The following is a 27,525-nucleotide window of genomic DNA, read 5'->3' on the forward strand; positions in this document are numbered from 1 at the left end:
TTACTCGTATTAATTATGCTTTGAAATCTAAGTTTTACTATTAATATTTTATGCTTTTTACTTAATGACAAGAGTAATATAGAAAAATAATAAATTTACCTTGATATGTTAAAATAAACAAGCGGAAAAAAAATTATTAATAAAAAATAATTAAAAAGAAACGAAAGAGTAATCTAGTTAGGGATAAGAAGAAATCCACAATAAAGCTACTTCAGTGTCAACAATACACTAATCCAAAAAGGACGAAGTAGAAAGTGCCTTAACAAAATAAATGAGGGCAACATCCACGTAATTCTTAACTTTAAAGTAGTCGGCAACTGTTGGTTGAAGCAACACACCTGTTAGTTTTGTAACAAACTGAATGTAACGTTACTCACAATTCATACTAATATGCATTCTCTTTTATTTACTTAAGTATTTATTAAATAATACTTATATATAATATATAGTGAGCCTTAACATACCTCAAGTTGTCCAAGCAATCCAACAATGAGCTTATCATAACAGCATGCCAATCCTATAATAAAAGAATTCATACATAACTTAAATGGCGCTAGTGTATCACGTATATCAAATGATAACTTGATTCTTATAAAGAAACGGGCAGCATTTCCCCTTATCCTTAGTCACAATAACATATGCATCAGCCAACAACAACCACAACAAGTTTACATAGGCTCCTTAAACTTACTTCAACAAGTATTCCCAAGTTATACAACAAATAACCCAAAATATACTTCGTAAACGATTGTTTATACTCTCTTCCTTTTCATGTCTATGTAGCAAAATCATAACAACATGATAACACCATCACTTAATACCCATGTACCATGGAATTTCAGCCATAACATGCCAACAACAACAACTAACATCTCATATGAGCCTCTTGTACCTCCTTCAACAATCATACAAGGGCATACGCCAATCAATTCTCAAATATATTAATGTACAAGATGATAACACTTCCCTTCATCTCACCCATGAAGTATAAACTCAATAATATCTTAACAGCAAATACTACATATATATATATATATATATATATATGTATGTATGTATATATTCCAGATAAATAAGCTTAGTAGGTACAGTAGATATGTAATGATCTAGTGGCTGTTACTTTTTTATATTGGAGAATGTGAAATTTGCTTTAAGAGGCAACAAGTAAAAGAAGAATATAAAACTTTTTTTTACTCCTATTAGAGAATGTAGAATTTGCTTTTAGAGGGAAAAAGTAAAAGAAGAATTTAAAACTTTTTTTTATATTGGAGAATGTAGAATTTGCTTTTAGAGGGAAAAAGTAAAAGAAAAATTTAAAACATTAAAACGTTTTAATATCGGAGAATCAAGAATGTGGAATTTACTTTTAGAGGGAAGAAGTAAAAGAAAAAATTAAAATAGTCAAAGGATACAATTTTTTAAACTATTAATACGTGAGAGTTTGGGTACGACGAAGGGTAAAAGCGTCATTTGCACGCTGACAAACTAACTGGCTTCCACTTTTTCATTCCATTTCACATTCCGGAACTTTCTTGTGCCATCTCCCGGTCAAACAACAAATGGAGGCTTGTGAAGCTCTGGGTCTCCATCTCCAAACACACCGAAAATTTCATGTCTCGAACCCAACTTCTTTCTGATAACAGCAATGGAGAGGCCAAAAACATCATATTTTTGTGAAGCTATGGGTCTCTATTATTATCGACGGACCAACGGACGGTGGGGGTTCATCATCTGAACCTTGGTACTGCAACCCTTGCTCTATCTATTCTTCAGAACTTAACAACCAAAGTGTATCTTTACTCTTCGACTTCCATGGCTCTTCCAAGCATTTTTTATTATGGAATTCCTTCTTTTTTTTCTTTTGGGATTTGGGAATAAATTGCATGTTTTAGATAATAGCAGGAAGAGTAGATTAGCTTTCAGTTGGTTTCAGCTTCGGTAAATCTCTTTACTTTTATGGGTTTTTGATTGATTTGGGTGAATGAATGCTAATTTTTCAACTTTTTTGTCTTACATATTTTGGGTTATAGTGGATAGCTTTCAATGGATTGTTATAAAAATCTTTTTCGTTTTTTCAACTACATTATTTTTCCTTTATTACCTTTTCTTGATGTGGACGAATACTAACTGCTAATTTCATACTATCATTTTTTTTTGGATTTTTTGATTGAGTAAATTGGCTGAGCCCATTTTATACATGCATGTTTTTATTCAATGACTAAATTTTGTCAATTTCGTTATAGAAATTGACCTATTCTTGTGAGCATCAACCAATAAATAGCAGAACTTCCAAGAGTTCTGATAATCTACACTATCAAATATATATATTTATGTCTTCTTCATAAAACGCTTTTTACATGTGCTTGTGTTTCTTAATTGAAAACTAATTTATTGCATTAACTTAACATTCAGAAATTGAATGAAAGATATAAATGACCATTCTTTTATCTTCACGAAATAAAAAACAAGAATATATAATGGCTATAGGAGGTACTGATTCACAATGTCTGCAACTATATGCATGATATACATTACTCTTACGTTTATTGTGTTTGTTTCTTTCTTATCATTAGTTTCAAAAGTTGTGTTTTTGCCATGGACAGGGTCATGAAAAATAAAGAAATGCTTATCTCTTTCACCCACTAGGGGTACATCGGAATTTGGACCTCTCATCCTTGTTTCCAGTAGATGAAGATTCAAATGTTCAATCACAGTCGGACGTAAGTACAATGTGTATCACATATTTTATAATCTGGCATTTAAGTATTTATTAGGATAATCCTTAGTTTCATGTTCCTAACACATAGATATAGCTTCTCCATTGAGGTTAAAATTTCAATTGCAGATGAGCTCCAATATATTTATGTTTTAATATGTAACTACAAACAAAAAAAAAAAGAAGTCCAATCAGAAGAGTAAATTATTATGTGAAAATGCAATCAACAAAAGGTGTTGAATCTAGGGTATGTTTTGATCTAATTTTATAGTGATATTAATACTAATTTAGTACAAGGATCTTTATCTTCCTATCAAAATAGTGTTTATCATATACTGTTACAAGTTTGATATGATACTTCAAGATGCCTCTGGCTGAATAATTGGATAATTATGGGTGAACGAGATATTATCCCTTACTGCAGATGATATTTGTCATATAACTCCAATTAAGGTACAAATTCTGGATATATTTTGCCTTATAAAAGGTATAAATTCTGGCTATAAACAAAATTTCAACTAACAGCATCTAATGGTTCTACTATCATTAAAGTTAAACAATTTATACATGTCTACTACACGATTGAACTTGACCACACTTGTGGGATTACACTGGGCATGTTGTTGTTGTACTACACGGTTGAACTTGCAAAAAGCTCAATATTTTTTCCCAAGGAGTCCCTGCCATTGCCAGATATTCAAAGTCGGCTTACTCACAAACTGTTCAGATACCAAGCAAAAAAAATCATTTGCCGAACAACAACGGCAACATACTCAGTGAAATTAATTCATATTCTGTAATGCGTTGAAAAAGAAACATTCTTCATTCTCTCTCATGCCAATCTCAACTGACATTATCGAATGCAGCAAAAGAAAGAATCTTTTTGTTGCAATGATGAAGAAAATCCTTCTTTTGCTCTGATAAAGAAAAAGAATTACCAACTGGACAAGGTAAATTGTTAAAGATGAAACAAAATCGGAGCTAACTACTCCATTGGAAATGAAATGATCAGCAATAACTTGCTCGTTGTTATTCTTTCTATAAATATATATTACAACTTATCCTCAATAACTCTGTTATGCGATATTATGACTAAGGCGTGAATCTTGACATTAATATTATTCAAATGGCTGACTGTTACCATTATCAAAAAAAAAAAAAAATATTATTCAAACGGCTGTCACTTTTTTTTTGGATCCAACATTCTGTGACGTACTGTATTGTTTGTAAAAATATTTACTGGGAAAGCAAGTCCCGGCAGCTCACTTTTAATTTTTATGGCCTGTATATTGCTATGCTTAAGGTAGAAAAAGGGTATTTTGATAAATTTGAGTTAGTGTATGGGCGAATTGGTAACTTGACTGCGTCCATTCTCAGTAAACATGCGCCCGTTCGTTCATTCTAGGAATTTCTTCTTCACTTTTGCTTCTGCTCTTTCATCACTCTCCCTCTCTCTCACCCTTTTTGCTTCAGTTCTCTCTAGGAGTTTGTTTCTTATATCCATGTCAGCTTCTCTATCTGTTCTTACTCATTTCTGGTTAGTTTTTGATTCCTCAAGTGTTGCATGTTGGTAATATCTTTTAATTTTGAAATTGAAATTGAAAATTAAATTGAAGTTTGTTTTGTTGAAGTTTATTTTCTCTCATTGATCTCTCTCTGTAAACCTAACCCATATCTTGCTTTGGCAGGGGCTTAGGAGGACTCTCCTTTTTTTCTCTTCTTTAATGTCTCTCTCCAAATACCCTTGAGGTAAGTTCACAGTTTCCATGTCCATATTCTTAATTAGTAGGGAACATCAAGTTACATTTTTTAAACGCACTTTCTATTTAAATATGAGAAGTAAGTTAGCTTATTTTTGTGCAATGTTCCAAAGGATCTATATTAGTGGCATGACATGCTCTTCTCTAGGAAGTAGTTCTAATGATATACTATGCTTATGATTGTACAAATTTACCCTAACATTCTAAAGTGAATGACTATTTTTCTTCTAAATTGTTTACAAAGTACTGTTCATCTGGAGAAAATGGAGGAATATGCCAAAGCATTTGCTATATTTGCTAACTGTGGTACCACTAGCCTGGGTTTTTCTATTAGTGAAAAACAATTCCAGTTAAGCTAATCCTTGTTCTTTTGCATTCTATTCCAGCTTTGACACACATATATATAACTTTACCTTATATAAAAAGTTCTTGTTCTTGTGCAGGAACTTCACCTTGCTAACTTCACTATAATAAATTATAATTCCTCAAAAGTCAAGTAACTAAACTTAGAGCTATAATCTACGTTTTTTTTTTTAGGCGCTTCCAGAGAACCACAGGGAGCAGATTGTTATGTTGTTCCTTTTACTTGATTTACAAGATGGGATTTCTTCTTCTATATGTTTTTTTTTTTTTTTTTTTTTTTTTTTTTTTTGTATTTTTGTCTACATGGTAATACTAAGTGTCTTTAATTCCCAGTTCTCTCACTTTCTCTCCCTTTGTTTTTTTTTTAATGATGTGATCATTTGTAGTAATCATTGAAGTGGATTATGCACCCAAGATGTTTGATCATATATGCCTGACTCCTCTTATTTGCAGTAATGAAGTCCATAGGTTTTGTTTTAGGTTTGCCGTGAACTCGCACGAAGGGCAGTGATCTAGCTATAAGAGAAAGTCATAATGATCTTGAGGTAACTCAAAAATACAAGCATTTTTGGGTTCAATGCGAAAATTGTTATGGATTAAATCATAAGAAAATTTGGAAACAAAAATGAATATCTGTGAAGAATGTGGATATCAGTTGAAGCAATAGATGCTCATCGAATCCCTGAAAATAAATCCTTCATTGAAAGATAGTAATAAGTCATGATATCTCCTATGTAATGGTGTTGAGAAAGATCAGGGCATACTCTATTTATTGCATCTTCAGCTACTTATTTTGGATCTTTTCCTTTTTCCCTCTCTTTTCGGACCTGGTTACAAACTAATATTCCACTGTTATGTCATTCATATAGGCTTGGTTGAATTAGACTTGGAGGAAACATTTGAGTATTTTGCTGAAGTAGTTTGTATGGAACGAGAAGGCTGAGTGGTAAGGAGTTGAAACTAATAAACTTTTCGTGTTATATGATAGCTGGTAAACTGATCAGCTACCTCGTGTGTGTTTACTTTACAAAAAGAATAGGCGGGCGGTGTATTTTTGAGATTTATGATGCTGGAGATAGGTGGGGTATAGGATGGTTGGATCAGGGAACATATTTTCTTTTGTTAAAATGATTTCTAATGGGAAAAAATTATTTTAAGATGTGTTTGGATGAGTTCTGGCAAACCTCTACTATCTTTTCTCATTTTCCTATCTCTCTTTTCTCTGGTATTCTGCTTTGTTTGTTTGTATTGTTTAATTATCCTCCGGGTTTTCTGTGTATGTAATGCAGCTATAGATACACTCTCCAAAATTCACATGCATCCTGATCGGCGAGATAAAATTAAATATGGAGGAAGAAAATATTTCTCAGTCCTGCTAATTTTTCAAATATTCTATCTTGGTGAGGATATAAACCATTGGCTCTATTAGTTTTGCATTTATACTTTATTTTTCTTTTTAATTCAATGTATAAGCAGTTTTTTCGTTTACAAGTATATGATTTTTCCCCTTTTTAATTTTTTATGGGTAGATTCTGATTCAAGTATATGCGTGTTGTTTTTACTGTTTGAACGCTTCTACACTAGCCACATCAGTTGCCATCTTGGCAAAAAAATCTAATTAAAAGGGAAGAACTTTGTGCAGTTAAGGACGATATGCCTAACCCCATAGGTGACTTTAACATAAATATCTTTCCTTTTGCAAGGCCATAACTTTTGATACACAAAAATAGGTTATTTGAAAGATGTTATGCGGCATATCCTTTATTGGGAATCTATTTGCAAATTCATTTGTATCTAAAAGAATGAAGCTTTTCATGAAGAAAATGATTATGGATAATTCTTTCATGGTGTCCTACATTTTGATTTTGCTACAATTAGTAATGTTGCTTTGTCAAGAATTCATCATTAGCTGAAAGTTCGTCCTATCTCTGTCTGGTGAATCTATTTAAACAGTAAGGTATACATGATTAATTTCATTGATTTTTCTGCTTTAATTTGATATCTAGCTCAGTAAAAATGTGCATCCGGACGATCCTTCTAATATGTTTGTGAACTTAATGGTGATCAAATGTAGTACTTTGATATTTGAACTCCTTGCTAGCTCTCTATTTTCATTGTATAAATGAAATTTGGTTTTTCTGTTTTCGTAATTTCCTGGTGATATGTGACTTCTAAAACTAGGTTGCTTTATTATTCGTTAACTCATGAGATGGATTCATTGACTCCCCCGCGTTGTTTATGCGGCACCAAGGTCATAGTATGTTGACTATGTTCTGTTGTCGCTCAAAGGCATGTTCATATGAAGAGGTAAGAGAATGAAATTCTTGCTTCCCCAATAGACTATAAAAGTTTCTTTAGGTTACTTTAATTGTAATACTAATGGACGTGATATTTCATTTACTGAAATTTCGATATTTATAGTATATAAAAGGAGTGGAAAGTTCCTACTGGTTCGGGGCATATTGGTATATTATTCATGAGGAAATGGCTGCAAGAAGACAACAACATAACACGAGAGAACTTTGTCATAAAGTAAAAGGAGTGGGAGGTTCCCACAGGTTCGGGGCCCATTGGCATATTATTCATGAGGAAATGGCTGCAAGAAGACAACAACGTAACACGAGAGAACTTTGATGTTTAAGTAATAATATACTCCTCTTTTCCATTTTTCAGTGTAATGATTTCTTCTACATTTATTATGTATTACATATACTTCTGATATTGAGTTTTCTATTAAAGAGTTCTATAAATGAAGAATCTTTGAGTTCCAAAATGCCTCTGGTATGTGCATTATTTCATTCAGTTCTGGTGAGTTTTTCTATTGGTGCTTTTCTCATTGCACCCGATTAGCTAGTGGGATTTTAGTGCGCAATAAGTAGTTTCTCCGTACCTTTCGATAGTTTCTTGTAATTTTAATTTCACACACATGGCTACTGATATCCAGTTTGCATACTGATGCATCGAGGGTGTTCGGTAATATACCTAAATCAACTCTTTTTCAATAGCTTTTCTCTTTTGACAGTTTTTCTATACTCCAGCAATTTGAAAGGTGACTTTCCGTTGTAAATTGAGCCATGAAATGATGAACTACCCTCTGCTGATAGTATACACTGTCAGTAATCAAGACGGGAACAACATTACTGACAAACCAATCTTGGAGTATACACTGTCAGTAATCAAGATGGGGACAACATTACTGACAAACCAATCTTGGAGTATATCATGAAGGTGAGCTATAGTCTCTGCGCAATTTGGGTGCTATTTTATTTGTATCTACAAGGACTAATCTTTTTTTTTTCGGTGTTTCATTTTCAGTCTCTTGGTCTAGATTGTTTCTCTGCCTCTTCAATGAGAAGATCAGTTGGCGTTATTACAGGAATGCGCCACACCTTAATTAAGTTTAACTGAAAGTGAGAGGCCCGGTCTACCATCTGAAGTAAGTGCTTCCATCACCAATCTTAAATGAAATATGGTGACTGATGAAGTGTCGAACTGTAGCACCGGAGCAAAAGCTATATTGCAAGTTAATGATGAGGAAAAATGGGGTTACAATTGCTGACCGGGAAAAGTTGTCTTGATCAAGCAACCCCGACGCAATGTTCTTAGACGTAGTAGAAATTCAAGAGATGTGACGACATTTGATATATCAGGGGGCCTCTCACACTGAGAGAAGGCTTGACTTGCTGATGATTGTAGACGGGGACTATGAACATGCAGCAGAGGATCAGATGATAAAGAAAGGCCAGATATGTTGTTAATTGGCAAGACACCGACTACTCAGTAGTGGCAATTTGGTGCAAGGATAGACTAAAACTTATGTTGTGTATGATTTGTGGTTTGGCAGGTATGCAACATGTGGTTTTCCATAGCAATGTCTATGCTAAAGTACCAGAAACTTACTAGGTAGTCGGTACTATATTTCCTATGTATTTCAGAAATCTTATAAATTTCCTTATTGCATTAAATCTAACTAGAACTTGTTTTTTCTATATTTGTGGACTTCTCTTTGTTGCATTCAAGGAACACGGCTATGATTCTGCTCAAATTTCCATTGATTCCTCAAATCTCACTTCAGAGGCCACATCTTCCTCTGCTTTTGTCTCTGTTGTCTTTCATAAAGAAGGCACTATTTAATCACTAGCCAAATCTGTCAATCAAGGTACAGTAAGTTATTTGATTTTTGGGATGAGCCTTTTACCTGTTGACTTTTTTCTTCATGATCTGGGTGCTTCTATTTTTTTTATTTTGGAGGAGCCTGGGATGAAGAAACAGTAAATTTAGAATGTTATGATTTTTTAGTAAGTGAAGGCACATTCTGTGCTTAAGCTTGTTCTTGTGATTCATTTCGTACATCCTTTTTTTAATTTAATTTTTGCTCTGGGTATTAATTTATGTGTTGGATGAGTTTGGGACTCTTTTCTCTAAATTTGCTTACGTATAGTGATTGAACAAAGGCAACTTAGAGATAAGTTGCGTTCTTGGTCTGTAATGCACTGTATATACTAGCTTCTGAGTGAATTTTTCTTTTTTCACTTGTGATTGCAATGAGCAGCTTCACTTTGTTCAAACTCTTCAGCTCCCATATGAGAATCACGTTGATGTTATCTTTTAAGCATGCAAATAAAGCTCATGCCTCCAGCTGGCATGAATTCTTCCAAAGTAAGTGAATTTCTCCATTGTGCCTGCTTTATCTTAGCATCAATTCTGAACCTATGACGGGTTTTTATATTCATGCTTGTGTTGACTAATTTTCCTGATACATGAACATTCTTTATCTACCTTTATGTCTCCTTTCTCACTTTCTCTTAACTTTGTGCATAACATGTAATAAAAATTAACAAAAGTTCTTAACAAATTTGTGACCTTGAATTTTAACTTGTATTGAGATTTCTATTTAAATATCGTTAATTATGTTTATATATGATAGAACAGAAGCTATTGCCTTCAAGTTAAAAAAAATATACTCATGGTATGAAAGTCTTTCAGTTCATATGAACAATATATCTTTTCTACTTTGTCATTTATCTAACAATGTGAGATGTTGTTCATCATATTCACTTCAAATATGTCAAAGTCTTTGTTTTCCTCTTGGTGGCTTACTAGAAAAAAGAAGAGGAAATGATTTCCTATTTATCGGTTGTCTGTGTGCTAACTTCCTCGAAGTAGATAACTTCCTCGAAGTAGATGACTGGAGGTTAATCGAATGTTCCCCATATTCACAGAAGAGTTTGGAGCAGCTGATGGGTTGTACTGTTTCTGTTCATTTCGAGCTACAGAGATACAATTTGAGCTTTGTCGTATTATCTATTTTTCTGTGTTGTTCCTTGCTTCTCGTGAGACGAATAGATGTCCTTTTGATGCTATATTGATTACCACAGTAATTTCATCTTAGAAAAGAAAAACTCATGATTGAGAAGCTTGAAGCTTGTATTATACATTAGAAGTATCAAGTTTGCAGTGGCACTTCAATTTCGTAAATTAGAATTTGGAACTTGCAGTGATTACTGTGTTAATTGCACAAATTTTAGAAAACAATTCCATACCAACTTCCTGGTTATTCAACTTCTGAGAAGTGTTTGACAAAGATAGATCAAAGAATTATGTGTAAGCTAATTCTGAATTTAGCTAATTTCAGGGGTAACATAGAAGACTCGGAGTTATGCCAACTTGCACCCATTGGGTTCCTTCTACTTACTTACAGTTCCAAAAGCTATTTATTTTGTAGTAGCATCGTGGTCTTTCTCTTTACCTCAACAGGAAGAACACAATTTACTTGCTCCCCGCTTTACGTTGTGTCTGCCTCATTTCTTAACTTCTTTCTTTCATTTTGGTAGACAAGTGCAAATTTCATTCCTATGTCTTGTAATGGCAGGTTCTGATATTTTTGTCAAGCTAATTTATGGAGTGGTCAATTTTCAAAAGAGATGGTGCTGCTTTTGTTCCCTATGTAAATGGGTTTTCTCATTGAAGATGAAGAATGTACGACTTCACAATCTTGTACAACTTTGTTCCTTAGTGTGTAAATATTATGAAGTGTTAAAAGCCTGAAACAAGTAGAAATATTCTCTTGGTGTTAGGATCTTTTTAGTATTTTTGTAACTGCACAAATAATCAAAACAGTGATGTTGGGCATACGCCCGTGCACAGCACGGGCATGGGCCATCTAGTGTCATGAATAAGAATTAGTGACGTTCACATGCAGAAACAAATTTTCTGTCACAAACGCTCATTTGCAATACTATAACAAATTTGTTTACTTTGTATGCAACACCACTTATTTGCTATTGATTTCAAAAATTGCTCGTTATTACTAGGCAAAAATGTTTTTAAGCCCTTTACAAAAAAAAAAAAAAAATGTTTTATGATCCTTTTACATGAGTTCCTCATTTTGCATATAGTTAGAGCTCTTTCTAACGTCATCCTCATACCTCTCTATAACAGTCAAGTTTTTTTCAGAAACAATTTTTTATGTTACATTGTACCTCTCGATTTATAACAGTTTTTTTACCTATAACAATAATAATCATCTGTATAGCAGTTCACTCTTTGTAAAATTACCTCTCTATAACATTTATCCTTTTTTTTTTTTTTTTTTTTTTACCTCTCGATTTATAACAGTTTTTTTTACCTATAACAATAATAATCATCTGTATAGCAGTTCACTTTTTATAAAATTACCTCTCTATAACGTCTATCTTTTTTTTTTTTTTTTTTTTTTTTGGGTGATATAATGATAAATCATATATCTTTATAGAAATAGAATATCTAAGAGTACCAATAATATGTATAGAGATTTTGACCAAATATTTTGATACTTTAATTCACTAAATCTATTTATGACGAAGAATATTATATGAATATATATTTCGTCATTAAAAAAATTTCTTCGTTATCCAAATTGTGATTAAACTTAGAATCTGAGAATTAAAAATGAAAAATTAAATTTTATGCATCTTTTTTCCTACAATACACGAAATATTATTTAAATATCAATGTTGTTATAAATGTATAACAACCATTCGTTATAACAGCCAAAAAATAAATTTAATCCACGATCACCACTTACTTTGATACCATATAAAAGTGTGTGACCGTCTCATTCAAAAACTAAAACTGTTAGAGAATACACTTTCTTTTACTTAATTATATTCTCGACAGACTGGAGCAATGCCAACCCATCCATTATTTCCTCATAGTCTTTACGATTACCTCAACTCTATCATCAATACCATCTTTATCGAATATTTCTTTTTTCTGAATGTGTCAAATGGTACACATTTCACTTTCATTGCTCTAATTTTTCTTTATCATTTTCCCCATTATTGTCCAAACAAAATTATTAGGTGGTGGACCAATGTACAACACATATAATTGTTACTTTTAACTTTTCCCCACTTTTCCACGAGCCCCATGTTCATCTGTCGGTTTTTTTATGCTTTAATCACTTTATTAATGGACCATCTTAAACATTCGATTCCAAGATAAGGTTACTAACGCAAAAAGCAGTATTCATCTCTTATCAAACTCACAATCAACGGCTTCAGTTTCTTGAACTTATCTTCATTTCATCTCTATTGCTTCTGTCTCTGTTTCTCTTTCTCCAGCTTTCTTCCAATCTTTTTTTTTCAGATCTAAGTATACTAAATATCAAGACTCTTGAAAATGGTTGATGCCGCTGTGTCGTTTGCAATTGAGAAACTGGGCGATTTCCTCATACAAGAAGTTGGCCTGAGTTTAAGTCTGACAGAGGATGTGGAGTGGCTGCAATGTGAGCTGCGGTTCATGCAATCTTTCCTCATAGATGCACAGCAAAAGCAAGTTGGGGATCATACAGTTCAACGACGGGTGTTTGAGATCAACTCTGTTGCTAATGATGTTCTCGCTATACTAGAGACTTACAGTGGACTTGCTAGTCGTCTGAAGGCTGGTAAAGGCGATGATGATGAATTTGCTAGTGGTCCGAAGGCTGGTGAAGGTGATGGCAGTGGACTTGCTAGTCGTCTGAAGGCTTGCGCTTGCATCTGCAGGAAGGAGACCAAATTCTATAACGTTAGCAAGGAGATCCAATCCCTCAAGCAGCGAATCATGGATCTCTCTCACAAACAAGAGATTTATGGTATTAGAAATATCAATAATGTAGGAGGAGGACCAAGTAATTATAGGCCAAACAATCAGAGATCTGGCTTGTGGCATGGAAACAGCCTCTTTGCAGAAAAGCAAGTGCAGGATACGTATAGTATGCCCAGTCTCCCCAATCCCTGCACTAGTTGGGAGTACTTTGTGCACTGTATAAGCCCTTTATTCATTTCCATAAAACCAACAAACTTAGATGGATTGCATTTCAGAAACAAATACAATTGATAATATTTTCATGTACCTCTCCTGAACCGATACTCAAGTCTGTAAATCCAAGGTAGTCCTTTGCTTCTATATATAGCTTTTGTCTCGTGGGGTTTGTGACAAACATATGAAAATCCTGTCAAAAAGGAAAAGAAACATGGGAAAAAGATGTATAAGTTACATGCTTACAGCAGAAGATAAAGCAAGCCACCACCAAATAAATCCTATCAGCATATTAGGCCAACAGATTTATATTTAAATCACCTGATTCCATATAGGCTCTCCAGGAGGTCCAATAACAGTAGTTTGACTTCATTTGCTGTGTGTTACCTTATCTCCAAGTTTTAGAATAACATATGGATCAGTTTTGCCTGAATGATAGAGGCCAGGAAAAATTCACAAAGATTAGACATGGGAAAATAAAAGAGGAACTTACATGCACAGCAAAGCAGTAGTTCTATCATCCATAAAACAGAGCAATGAGGCTGAAAAACTTTCATCTAGAAAATAAACTTGCAGCTTAACAGGAGACTTATACCAACTAAACATCAATTTTACTACTCAACAGGGCCATAACATGGGGAGTCCTTGGCCGTCCAAATTAATTTTAAATTTTCTGGGGAATGTGTACGAACAATGAATAATACTGTAGCTGCTAATGTCAATCGCCATTTGATGTTATTGTTTTACTTAATCCAAAAAGAAGAAACTAAACTAAAATATACTTAACTCTGTAGTAAACACTACTACAAATACTCAACAATTGGGAAGATGATTGTATTTAACAAACTGAAATAGGAAATTACAATTGGAAAACTAAGAAATGAAACAGTAAACAAAGAATTCGTGATTACAAGTTTAGATCAAGAAAGGAGATGAGAGGTTCGCATAACCCCAATTGCTCCCACAAGGCACTATTTACAGCCTGGATCCCATTCCATTGGCCCATTTACAAATACTGGTTCAGGCCCATTCATAACAAACTCTGCATCAAACTTATGCCAACTTTGATTTGACTTTCTCCTATAAAATCAAATGATTATATAGAAAGATGCTTTTCAGGTCTCCCACTCCAAACAAACCAATTATACTACTACAAGCATTTAATACTCGATATATAGTGACGGACAATAACATGGAGTTAAATTAATTTTTGGGGGATGTGTACAAACAATGAATACAAATCCAATTAATATTAATCCAAATTGGAAATTATTGTTTTATGTAGAATGATTACGATCAAAAGTAATATTCATACCCTATTTCTTTTTTTGGGGGGGAACAAACATCAATTATTGAGCATGGATGCAAGTGGCTGGTCAAACTTGAAACAATTAAAATATAAGAGTAGTTAAATGACAACTAGCAACATATTAAAATATACTTACTTTGTATCAAACTTGTTTCTGGCAGCAGTTGCAGCCAACTTGAGTTAACATATACTTACTTTGAATCATTTTCCCCATTATTGTCCAAACAGAATTATTAGGTGGTGGACCATTGTACAACACATATTATTGTTACTTTTAACTTTTCCCCACATATATTTTTCCACAAGCCCCATGTTCATCTGTCGGATTTTTTATGCTTTAATCACATTATTTAATGGACCATCTTGAACGCTCAATTCATTAACACAAAAACAGTATTCATCTCTGATCAAACTCACAATCAACGGCTTCAGTTGCTTCAACTTGATCTTAGTTTTATCTCCACTCTTTCTCTTTCTCCAGCTTTCTTCCAATATTTTCCATACAACCCCTTTTTTCCAGCTCTGAGTATCCTAAATATCAAGACTCTTGAAAATGGTTGATGCCTATGTGTCATTTGCAGTTGAAAGCCTGGGAATTTCCCTCATACAGGAAGTTAACCTGCGTTTAAGTCTGAGAGAGGAAGTGCAGTGGTTGAAATGAGCTTCTCTTCATGCAGTCTTTCCTCAAAGATGCAGAAGAAAAGCAAGTTGAAGATCATAGAGTTCAACAATGGGTGTTTAATATCAACTCTGTTGCTAATGACGCTGTCGCTATACTAGAGACTTACAGCCTTAAGGCTGGCGAACGCGATGACGATGGATTTGCTAGTCGTCTCAAGGCTTGCGCTTGCATCTGTAGGAAAAAGGCCAAATTCTACAATGTCAGCAAGGAGATCCAACCCCTCAACCAGCGAGTCATGGATATCTCTCGCCAACGAGAGAGTTATGGTATTAGAAATATCGATAATATTGCAGGAGAAGGACCAAGTAATCGGCCAAACAATCGGTCTGCCATGGTTAGAACACTGAGGAGAACTATCTCCTATGTGGATGATCAAGATCAGATTTTTGTTGGCTTTCAGGATGTTGTAGAAAGATTGCTAGCTGAACTTCTCAAAGCAGAGCCACGCCGAACAGTCATCTCCATTTATGGTATGGGCGGGTTAGGCAAGACTGCTCTTTCAAAAAATCTCTACCACTCCCCTAGCCTAACCAATATCTTCGATGCACGTGCTTGGGTGTGTGTTTCTCAACAGTATAACACCGTGGATCTCTTTAAGAATATCATCAAATCCATCAAAAGATTTGACAGGGAAACTCAAGATCTGCTGGAAAAGATGACGATCAAAGATCTAGAAATGCACCTTCAGGATCTACTGAAAGATAAAAAATACCTTGTGGTGGTTGATGATGTATGGCAGAGAGAAACATGGCAGAGTCTGGAAAGAGCACTCCCAGATAGCAATAACGGAAGCAGAGTAATTATTACCACGCGCAATGAGAATGTGGCCAAAAGAGCAGATGACAACGGTCTTCCCCACAACCTTCGTTTCCTAACAGAAGAAGAAAGTTGGAACCTCTTTCGCGGGAAACTACTCGACGCTGAGGCAATGATCCCAACAATGGAAACGCTAGCTAGGGATATGGTGGGCAAATGTGGAGGCTTACCTCTTGCAATTGCTGCACTAAGCGGGCTTCTTTCACATAAAAGGGGGCTAGAAGAATGGGAAAGTGTAAAGGCACACCTTTGGAAATATGTGAAAGATGACTCCATTGCAATCTCGGACATACTATCACTAAGCTACAATGATTTGCCAACTGTGCTCAAACACTGTTTTCTCTACTTTGGTATTTTTCCAGAAGAACGTCGGATTGATGCTAGAAACCTAATGTGGTTGTGGATGGCCGATGGATTGATACCAAGAGGAGAAGAAAGAATGGAGGATGTAGCTCAAGACTTCCTGAATGAGCTGATAAGGCGAAGCTTGGTTCAAGTGGTAGAGACATCTTGGGAAGAAGTTACTGAATGTGGGATTCATGATCTACTTCGGGATCTTGCCATACAAAAGGCATTGGAGGTAAACTTCTTTAACATTTATGGTCCGAGAAACCATTCCATATCCTCCTCATGTCACAGACATACCATCCATGGTCAAGGAGAAAGGTACCTCACTCTTGATTTTTCCACATTGAACTTAAGGTCAGTTACATTCTTTGATCAAAGAGATCTTAAGCTGGATAGCATAAAGTTCCGAAATATGTTCCAACATTTATGTGTGCTATACTTGGAGAATGATTCTGTCAAAGTTACACTACCAGATGCCATAGGAAGTTTGTACAGCCTCAGATACTTAAGCTTTAGAGGTTGTTGTGATATCCCCTCCTCCATAGGCAACCTCAAGAATTTACTGACACTCCAGGCCTTGGATTCAGAATCTCCTGGTACAGGCTTATGCCGACTACCTCCTGAGATAGCTAACCTAGTAAATCTAAGACATTTAGTCATTCCATACGAAGAACCTCTGCAACATATAAACAAACTCACAAGTCTGCAAGTTCTTAGAGGCATTTATTGTGATCAGTGGCGAGGTGTTAACCCTGTTGATTTAGTCAATATTCGAGAATTAAGCATGGATGATATCAAGAAATCTTACGCCCTTTACAACATTGGCAGCTTGAAAAGCCTTAGCACTCTCGAATTGGGGTGTGCATCTGGTGAATCATTCCCAGCCCTTGAATTTCTTAGTTCTTGTCAAAAGCTCCAGAAGTTGTTGTTAAAAGGAGGAATAGAAAAACTACCCCCGTCAAACCCATTTCCAAATTCAATCACAATGATGTACCTTTGGGAGTCAAATCTCATGGAAGATCCGATGCCTATTCTGGGAATGTTGCCAAAGCTAAGGGATCTCGATTTATTAGCAGCTTATGAAGGAAAAGATATTACCTGCAGTGATAACAGCTTCAGTCAACTGGAGTTCCTTCGTCTTGAATATCTTGTGAACCTAGAAAGATGGCATTTAGCCACAAGTGCAATGCCTCTGATTAAAGATCTTGGTATCCATGGCTGTCCAAAGCTAAACGAGATTCCTGAAAGAATGAAAAGAAGAGCTCTGATTTATTAGCAGTTTATGGATACCAAAGGTGTGGGTTTTAAATACACAGCCCTCTGATTTTAGAGTTTCACAGAGCAAAGAAGAAGAAGAAGATTCATGTGGACCCAAGTACTAAACACGTACCCAGCAACATATGCAGCAATAAGGCCAAAACTGTAAATAAATTAGTTTACATTGATTTTTAACAGTTTGTTAGGGAATTAGTTATAGATTTCATCTTCAGCATCGTACAAGGATCCTTTCCTTGTGTATGCATACAGCATAGGATCTTGTACAAAAGTCACTCATTCATCAATGAAATTGTTTTTGGGATTCTATGCAAAAATAATTTTGTGATGTTTTAATTAATTGTTCTACTGTATGTTATTCTTGCTTATCCACATTTAAGACAACGCTTTATGTAACATAGTAGTACTTAACCTGATTATCTCCCCATAGAACTAACTTGATTAACTTAAGATATTTAATTTGTTTGATATGGAGAAACTCTGCAAGTTGACAAATTCGCAAATCTACAAATGCTTAAATGCATTCATTATAATCAGTGGAAAAATGCTGATCATAACGAATCTTAAAGAATTAGTTGTGGAAGGGATTAGGAATTCCTACTCTCTGAGTATCATCAAATTCAGGTATACTCAAGACTCGTGGAAGACTCAACTCAGATTCTGATGCCTCATTGTTTCTAGTTTCAGACGGATTCTGCAAACTATAAAGGTATCATTTTTACTGCAAAAACAGAGACACAATGCATGCCAAAATAATCAATCATTAGAAGTCTAATTTACTGACTCAAATTTAATTACATGCCTTCTTCGCCTGAGGCGATCTATCCTTAAAAGGACCTAAATTTGAGTGTCATTAAGAAATGATGTGTCTTTGATATGACGGAAGTCATTTTGCATTGAAAACATCATGGACAACTCCCACTTCCGATGAACACACTAAAGATGTTTTCGTATATACAGATGTTTAAATCCAAGTTGAGCATATTCTTGGATTACTATGTTTATAAAATACCAGATGAGAGCCTGTAACATCCATGCTATCATATTTGTGTTAATTGATCATCTAAACGAAAATCTTAGGCAATTTAGCTATACATAAGCATTCAATAACAACCACTGATAACCATCAACCGTAAAGAACAAATCTGGGACTCTCCCAGTATTTGACTTTCAAAAATCTACAGACACAAAATAATTGCAGACATAAGACTTTCACTCTCATTGCTTTGACCCTGGGAAACAATAGGGAAATTTGTGCTAAAAGTTTGACAACAGCCAATTAAAAAGTAAAAAGTATTAAGCAATTGATTTTCTCAAGAACCCAAACATAAACAGTTTTTGTGGCAAAGCATCTCAATGGAACAACTCACTTATGGTACACACAAGCAATCTGAAATTTCAAGAATTTATATCATTAATTTAACCACTTAAGATTCAAAACATTCACCGAACTTTCTAAAGTATATAAATGACAAAATTGAGAGAAATCAAAGGAAAATTAGGAGTCATTACATTCGATTTTGGATGACATTTCAAACGAACTGATTCTCATCTGAATAATAGTTCCTTTCTGAATCCGTTAAGATCGAATAAGATCTTTCTTTAGCCAATATATTTTTTCCCTTTTCTTCTTCTTAGTTTCCCAGTCTAGTGGAATTTTATTGAGCTTCTCGTACCTGAAACTTCTCTTTTTAGTTAGAGGGCCAATAATTTTGGGCAAATATATAGCATAAGAATCACAACAAAATACTCCAAGACATGTAACTTGTGCCTCAATTCTTCAAATAGGATTCCAGAAAGAGTGCAAATTTCTCAGAGATTATCGAAATTATTGGCGAAGTCTGAGAAAAAAGAAAAACAACAAAATTTCATATAACAGGAAACAGTTATACAGATGTTTAAACCCAAATTGAGCCTATTCTTCTGAAATCTGATGCCTCTTGGTCATGCGCAATGGACATCTTAATTCCATATTTACTTTCTCTAATTTCATAGGCAATTAAATTAACATCATAGTCATAAAAAAGAAGGAAAGAGATGACAGAAACAACTTTGACAACATTATCTTCTGCTTGTCATGTTATTTACCAATGTTTCATTAGAAGCCTATTCCTGATTTGGAATAAAAACTCATATACATAAGTCAGTATATTAATATGACCGGAAACTTGCTTTCATTCAGGTTGAGTACTCTCAATGGGTGGGTGCAAGTCAATTAAGTGTTCTTGAAGTATGACTGAGCTTCCCTCGAGCAGACCACACGTTTGTGTATTTTTTGCAACAGTCATACCTTGGTTCATGAACGTTATTCTTCCATCTCATCATCTCCCATGTAGAGATACATTAGGACGCAGGTGAGGTCATGGGATCAGATTTATAAAACTTCATACTCCAAATGCAATTTTTTATACGTCACTCATCTACTGCATAGTTTTTTTACTCGCTACTCTATTCTTCATCAGAAAAATTAAGACATTCATTAACATAAGCAAGTATGTATTAATTGTTTAACATGATCCAACAACTTTGACACGAAGAATGTATAATAGGATTGCAAAAAACCATCAAAATTTACCTCTTGATTATTCCTTAAAATTTACCACAGAACAATTTTCCATCTCACAACTCCTAGACATGTCCCTGATAGACGGTCTTCTTTCCAGCATCCAAGATTCCCCGTGTAAGTTCACCCGTGATCTTGTCCAAGTGTTCATATGTGCCCGGTTCCTGTCACCACTTAAGCGTGTGGATTCCAGCTGTCATGGCCAATGGGTTTCCGCTTAGTGTCCCCGCCAGATACATGGGTCCTGCAGGTGCTACCATTTCCATAATATCCAGCCTTCCTCCATATGCACCTACGGGCAAGCCACCACCGATAATCTTCCCGAGTGTTGTCAAATCCGGAGTCATTCCAAAATACTCTTGAGCTCCGCCATATGACAACCTAAATCCAGTCATAACTTCGTCAAAAATAAGAAGTGCGTCATTTTCTTTGGTAGTCTTGCAAATGGCAGCGAGAAAATCTAGATTTGGTTGAATGTAGCCGGCATTTCCAACTACAGGCTCGAGAATTACAGCAGCAACTTCACCTTTGTGCTCCTTAAAGAGGGTCTCGATAGCAGAAATATCATTGTAAGGCGCTCTTAGAGTATCAATAGTAGCTGCCTTTGGTACTCCGGGTGAGTCAGGGAGTCCTAGGGTGGCAACCCCACTGCCTGCTTTAACAAGAAATGCATCTGCATGACCATAGTAACAACCCTCGAATTTGATGATCTTAGATCGGCCAGTGACAGCACGAGCCAGCCGTAGTCCCATACATGCCTCGGTACCAAAGTTGACAAACCGAACCATTTCTATGCTTGGGACAGCTGAAATAACCATCTCTGTGAGAGTATTTTCAAGGAGACATGAAGCACCAAAACTCGTTCCTTTGTTCATTGTTTCAGCCAATGCTGCTAGCACCTGCAGAGAAAAAGCATTAAAAACTTTTACTCTATTGAATCCACACTAACAAAGCAGCCTCTCCCCGCAGTACTAAGGGGTCATCTGGTTGCTAGTTAGGAAGTGAATTATTCATATCTTAAAACGTTAGTACCATGTTTGGTAGCATTTTAGCTTCGATATATAAAATTCAGCACATCAAGTAATGTTTTTGGTTGCAAATTAAAAATTCTGCATAACTAATACATGTATAAGTTAGCGGGGAATCTATGAATTATTTATGCAGGGTAGAAGATGGAGTAACTAAAGCATGAATAACTAAACCCTACCTAACTAATCGTTGCATAACTAATCCCTACATTACTAATACTTGCATAACTCTAACCAGCAACCAAACGACCCTAAGACTTTCAAAAGACTCTTACTTCAACCGCATTTCTCATTGTACAACATAATAAGACAAGAGGAGCATAGAAGATTTTGAGGTATCTTGCACAATAGTTCTTAAAGTTGAGCTCAACAGAATCCAGTTCACATATTGGTTCTCCTTATTCCTCAGAAAGAAAAGGAGGAGAAACAAGTGGAGGAAGAATTTAGACATCCCCCACCTACGTCTACTATGTCGACATGTTCTACTTGAGTTTTCACTTTATCCATCCAATGAGCAGCTCAGCTCAACTCAACCTTCAACCAAGTATTTCCAGTTTACTAGAGCTCATCAATCAACTTTTTATAATATTGATTTATACACTTTATCGTGAGAACATTTGTTGCTCGAACTCTCAAAAATGATGTCGCACCCATGTTGGATCCTCCAAAAATGCATTACTTTTAGAGGATCCAACAAGCACCTGACGACATTTTTAAAGAGTCCGAGCAACATATTGAGAATCTACAACATGGACATCAAATACCAACTTCTATTTACAAAATGAACAAAAGAACAAACTTAAACCATATGTTCTTGGTAATCATAAACATTCATCTAAGCCAAAATAATGGCAGGACAAGGTTTTTTTTTTTTTTTTTTTTTTTTTGCTTCCAAGAAAGAACCTTTTTCTAAACTGTAATGGGAGCAAAAGACGAACCAGCTTTAAGATGGAGTTTCTGAAACATGTTACTAATACAAAGCATACAGATAGCATAATGATCCAGGCCAAATAAATGGACAGTGGCCAGTGAAATTTCAAGCTGAACGTAGAGTTAAAAGCAGAGAACTGAACCTCATCATCTGCATGACTGATTATAGCTGGACCCCATGATCCAACATAGTCAGTGTACTCGTTACCATCTATATCCCGCATACGAGAGCCCTTCACGGAGTCAATAATGATAGATTGTCCGCCAACTGACTTGAAAGCACGAACAGGGGAATTTACACCTCCTGGCATCAACTCCTACCAACAGAAGGACACAAAATGAAAAATCAATGAACTTGAAAGGACAAAGGATCAACGAAATTGGATTAATCTTTTCTGCCTCTTTGCTTTCGGAAATATTACACAGTAAGAGATAATAGCATGAATCAAGTTTGCTTTTATAGATTGAAGGCTTACACCACATAACTGAAACAATTAGATTAACTGTATTTTCAGCACCTACTTTTAATGCGAAACAATTAGATTAACTGTATTTTCAGCACCTCCTTTTAATGCGAACAATCATAGACAACCTGTTCATAGTATAATTCCCTTTTAAATTAAGGACGAAATGTTGTACAATTTTTTCTTTCTCAAGTGCCATTTTTCTAAACTTTTCCCCAATCTAGACATTGTAGATTTTAACCGTTTTCCCTTATAGATTCCAATCATAAGTTTCATCAGAAGATACACTAAAAATAAAAGAATACGTAAACGGAAAAGAAAACAGCTAAAACAAAGAAACATATTTGCAACAGAAAATTTGCTACATAATCAGACTCCTTAATATATCTCCTCTTTGTAGCAAACACCTACAATATTCAAGAAAATAAGCTTTCTAGTACATCCCTATGTTCATAGCTATACCATTATTTGCTCTGATAAACTCAACAGACGAGGCAGTAGTAGATCCAGCCATTACTATAAAAGCTATTGGACATCAATGGTATATGAATGCGCCTCTTCACGAGGGTGATTAAAGTGCACCAAAATGCCTTAAAGTTGAATTTGGTTTGTGAAGCAACTGGCTTACCGGTAATCTCCCATTTGTGCTGAGAATTGCGCCTTTTCAGCACAACTACACACCTAAAACATACTCAAGGTTCTCAAAGAGACACAAATAAATCGCAGTTAAGTAATATGGGATGGCAACCAGACAGAGGCAGATCCAAGATTTGAAGTTTATGGCTTCCAACAACAATCTCAAATTAATTAACAATGATAGCTGGATGCACAATCAAATATTACAACTTTTAATGGAAACTTTTACATAAACAGGATATGAGCAAAAACTACTAGTTCCAGGGAGCATTGGTTGTACATCAGTTCTCAGACAGATGTTAATTTGACAATAACTTCATCAAATCAAAATCTCCCCATTTTTCTCCTCACCCACCCCAGATATCTTAAAGCCAGCAACTTCATCAACAACATCAGCATAAAAGTATCGAATCTTGAAGAAGCACAGTTCAAATCAAAGAATAAACACTAAACAACAATACCATCAAAGAACCCAAGCCACCATCTTCTATCTTGTGACCACCTTATCTAGAACACAGACGCGGATCTAGGATTTTAAATTTATGGGTTCCAAACCAAACATTTTTTTTATTTACTTGGTTCTGAATAAATTATTTATACATACAATATTAGCTGAATTTCTTACTACAAATACAGAACTTGAGCAAAAGCTATTACAAATGAGCACTTCAATTTTTTTTCTTTTAAATTTTGCAACACAACCCTCATTTGCAGAAATTTTAAGTGGGTGACATTATCAGATCGAATTGTATGAAAAACACTAGTAATACTCCCTCTATCCCAATGTATGTGATACAATGCGGATTTTGAGAGTTTACAAACGAATCACGGTCAAAGATTTCCTTATTTGACTCTCAAAATTCGAACTGTATTACGTAAATTGGGACAAAGCAGCCATTGTTACCAACTCTTCTTTTCTCTTTGTCTCTGTGTTTTTTGAGTCTTGTTGAGCTAGTGATTCAATGGGTTACGTTTAAATCTTTTGGTTTTTAAAGTGGTTTCGTTCAGATTTATGATGAAGATAAGGAAAGTAGATAGAGAAATCCTAAAGAAAACGAAATTGCCAAAAATTTCTAGGGGTCATTTGCACTTCGCCCTATTTTGTGCTGGTCTTTAATTTTTGCCCAAATAATATTTTCACAGGACATACGTTTATATTTTTACATGTAATCTTTCACGAGTTATACCCGGCGCTTTTAAAGAATGTATGCTTTATTGAGACATAAGTTCGATCTTGAAGGATAAAAATTAAGAGAAAAGATATCATTTGACCCTTGAATTTGATACGAAAATTCAGTTTAGCAATTAAACTTAACTTGTATTTATTTACCCCTTAATAACTTTCATCCCAATTATTTATCACCCTGAGAGCTGACGTGGCAAAAAAAAAAGTAAAAAAAAATTAAGAGAGTGAAAAATATAAAAAGGTGGGCTAATATATAATATATATATATATATATATATATATATATATATATATATATATATATATATATATATATATTATAATTAAAAAAATAAAATAAAAATAATATATAATTAAAAAATAATTAATTATTTTTTTTTCTCTCCCCCCACCCCACAAACCCCCCCCGCCCTCTTCTTCACCGCACAACCCCGCCCCCACCACCATCTTCTTCACTCCTTCATTTTTTATTTTTCTCTTCTTCTTCTTCTCCTCATCCTACCATAACCACCCATAAAGAACAACACCCACATCTTTAACTCCCACCCCCCACCACACCAAATTTCATCCCATTCCTTCTCAAAATCGTCCAAATTGATTATTTTGGTTGTCATTGTTGGCTATTATTATTATTATTAGCAACCCCATTTTTTCCATAATCATTATTCCATAACTTTATTTTTGAAAAAAAAAACAAAAATCAAAATCAAGAAACCAAAAAATGGTGAAAATGGTAAGAAAAGAATGATGAGAATATAGAGAGAGAGGAATTTGTGAAGAAGAAGAATGAGGAGGGGGCGTGGGGGCGGGGGGGTGGGTGTGGGGGGGGGGGGGGAAGAAGAAATGGTGGGGGAGGAGGGGGCGCGCGTGGTGGGGGAGGGGCTGTGGGGTGGGGTGGTGGGGGCTGGCTATAGGGTGAAGAAAAGAGGGCGGGGCTGTGGGGTGGGGTGGGGGTTTGTGGAGAAGAAGATGGTAGTGGTTATAGAATAATGGTTATGAAAGAAATGGGGTTGCTAATAATAATAATAATAGCCAACAATAACAATCAAAGTAACCAATTTGGACGAATTTGAAAAGGAATGGGATGAAATTTGGTGGGGGTGATGGTGGTGGTGGTGGGTGTTGTTCTTATGGGTGTTTATGGTAGGATGAGGAGAAAGAAGAAGGAAGAGAAAAATAAAAAATGAAGGGTTGGTAATTTTTTAGTATTGGTTATTTTGGTTGGCGGCGGCGGCAGAGGCGGTATTGCGGTGGCGGCGGCGGTGGAGGTGTGGCGGCAGCGGGGGGTTGAGGAGAAAGAAGAAGAAAGAGAGGAGGAAAGAAGAAGAAAGAGAAAAATAATAAAAGAAAAAACAAAAAATGAAAGGTTAGTAATTTTTGACGTACTAATGATGTGGCAATGACGGCGCGAGCGTAATACACCTCCATCACAGAGTGGTATTATTTTCTCAAGGTGGTAAATAATTGGGATGAAAGTTGTTAAGGGGAGTAAATAAATACAAGTTAAGTTTAGTTGCTAAACTGAGTTTTCGTGCCAAGTTCAAGGGTCAAATGATGTCTTTTCTCAAAAATTAAAGACCAACTCATTTAAATGATATGAAATTTGTATCTCGCTTAAGGCTTAAAATTTCGCTTAAATTTTCGTGTATAAAGTTCATTAGATTTCTGTAAAATTAATACAGCTAGAATAACATTGTATACAACTTTAATATAACATTCAAAAATTTAAAATGATCGCTTAAATTTTTGTGTATGAAATGTGTATATCTTGTTCAATGCTTAAAAAGTTCACTCAAATTTTATATATGAAAAACATATGAAATGTGTATATCTCGATCAAGACTTAAACATTACACTCAAAATTTTATATATGAGAATGGTATGAAATGTGTATATCTCGCTCGCACTTAGATTTCATTCACATTTTTCGTATATCAATTCATATTAGGTTTCTGCAAAATTAATACAACTACAATAACATTGTAACAACTTTCATACAATATTCAAGGTTTAAAGTTTTCGCTCATTTTGTGTATGAAAATTATATTAAAAATTTCGCTCACACACATTTCATACATAAAAATTTGAGGTAATTTTTTAAGTCTTTGAGCAAAAAAAAAATTAATTTAAAAAAAAATTAAAAAGTTTAAAATATATATTTTAAAAAAATTATTTCCAAAAAAAAATAAAAAAACAAAAAATATATGAAAATTCATCTTAAAATATCTTTATAGTTTGTAAATAAGGAAAATTATTTATATATTATGTAATAAAGAGTCTTAAATAGGTACCCTATGTCATTTTCCCTTTTTAAAAAGTTATTTTCTTCTATTCAAATTGTAAGAGGACAAGAGATCTCATTTCCTCATAAAATTAGCAGCTTGGTATGTATATTTTTAGGCTAAGTGTACGGAAGCCATTTTTGGGTTGTTATTTAAATTTCAACCAAATTTGCAAATTATTTAAAATTTAGCCACTCACTTGAAGAAAGGGGCAGCCCGCCTCTCCTCCCCCACTTCAAAATCTTGGCTCTGCCTAAGACTGTATTCGTACTATTTGATTGACAAGTTGCATAATTCTTTTTAGTTATTCAGGTTAATAGTTCAAAGTTTTGTTATTCTAAACTTTATTTGACCGAAAACATTCGAATCCGCGACTTAAGTAGCACAAAAAATAAAAAGTTGAACCAAACTAGTGCAAAAAAAATAAATTCCATTAGTAGACACGCACAATTTGCGTGAAAGGACCAAAGTGCAAATTTCACTTTGGTTTCTTTCACGCACGAAATTCGTGCGTGAATGTGTCGAACCGGTTTTTTTTTTTTTTTTTTTTTTGTGTTACCTTTCCAAACACGTTTTTTTACCATACTTTGGGTAAAGATTAGTCATATTTCAAAATTCTAAAATATCAATATTTTATATAAAACTTAATATCTTTTTTTTGCGTACAATAATGTCTACTCATTACATCAAGTCCACCTAAACGTTTGGATCATCGTTTTAGGTTCTAGTGCTACCAAGCAAGTTTTGAAACTTGTAATATTTATAGGGTTTTGATTAAGTGTTTTAATAATAATTCATCCAATACGAGAGGTTTATACTAATTAAAAAATAATTCATTCCATTTAATTACAATACTAATTCAAAGCAATACAATAATAAATTAC

The 27,525-nt window shown here is 34.7% G+C and overlaps 2 protein-coding genes, 1 long non-coding RNA gene and 1 pseudogene across 35 annotated transcripts; 3 read left to right on the top strand and 1 right to left on the bottom strand.

Moving 5' to 3' along the window:
- The first annotated feature begins 1,480 nt into the window (after positions 1–1,480).
- Positions 1,481–11,107, top strand: LOC132059931 (uncharacterized). 33 transcript variants are annotated; one of them, XR_009415813.1, is made up of 11 exons: positions 1,481–1,741; positions 2,604–2,720; positions 4,405–4,465; positions 5,226–5,384; positions 5,709–7,480; positions 7,579–7,647; positions 7,862–8,011; positions 8,155–8,742; positions 8,860–8,998; positions 9,389–9,498; positions 9,943–10,338. It is a non-coding gene; the product is annotated as an uncharacterized LOC132059931 (long non-coding RNA). The 33 variants fall into 33 exon arrangements; XR_009415788.1 differs by adding exons at positions 2,846–2,963; positions 4,190–4,253 and having other exon boundaries at positions 1,482–1,741; positions 5,709–8,011; XR_009415812.1 differs by having other exon boundaries at positions 1,482–1,741; positions 7,579–7,620.
- Positions 11,108–12,379: 1,272 nt separating this feature from the next.
- LOC132061465 (putative disease resistance protein At1g50180) lies at positions 12,380–13,200 on the top strand. The gene has a single exon (XM_059454281.1). It carries the CDS (start codon positions 12,502–12,504, stop codon positions 13,198–13,200), a length of 699 nt encoding a protein of 232 aa, XP_059310264.1. The 5' UTR covers positions 12,380–12,501.
- Positions 13,201–14,929: 1,729 nt separating this feature from the next.
- On the top strand, positions 14,930–17,553 carry LOC132061466 (disease resistance protein RPP13-like; annotated as a pseudogene).
- Positions 17,554–18,918: 1,365 nt separating this feature from the next.
- LOC132059933 (glutamate-1-semialdehyde 2,1-aminomutase, chloroplastic-like) lies at positions 18,919–22,567 on the bottom strand. Its single transcript, XM_059452776.1, has 3 exons — positions 22,217–22,567; positions 20,128–21,014; positions 18,919–19,228 (listed from the first exon to the last, which is right to left on the bottom strand). The coding sequence occupies exons 1-2, from the start codon at positions 22,382–22,384 to the stop codon at positions 20,283–20,285; spliced, it is 900 nt and encodes a 299-aa protein (XP_059308759.1). The 5' UTR covers positions 22,385–22,567; the 3' UTR covers positions 18,919–19,228; positions 20,128–20,282.
- Between the last annotated feature and the right edge of the window lie 4,958 nt (positions 22,568–27,525).

This window comes from Lycium ferocissimum, chromosome 6 (genome assembly GCF_029784015.1).
Source record: "Lycium ferocissimum isolate CSIRO_LF1 chromosome 6, AGI_CSIRO_Lferr_CH_V1, whole genome shotgun sequence".
Classification (NCBI taxonomy): Eukaryota; Viridiplantae; Streptophyta; class Magnoliopsida; order Solanales; family Solanaceae; genus Lycium; species Lycium ferocissimum.

Excerpts from the sequence above, each read along its gene's own strand:
- LOC132061465 (XM_059454281.1), top strand. The coding sequence starts at position 12,502 with ATGGTTGATGCCGCTGTGTCGTTTGCAATTGAGAAACTGGGCGATTTC.
- LOC132059933 (XM_059452776.1), bottom strand. The coding sequence starts at position 22,384 with ATGCCAGGAGGTGTAAATTCCCCTGTTCGTGCTTTCAAGTCAGTTGGC. Across the intron at positions 21,015-22,216 it reads TCAGTCATGCAGATGATGAG|GTGCTAGCAGCATTGGCTGA; the intron begins GTTCAGTTCTCT and ends TTTTCTCTGCAG.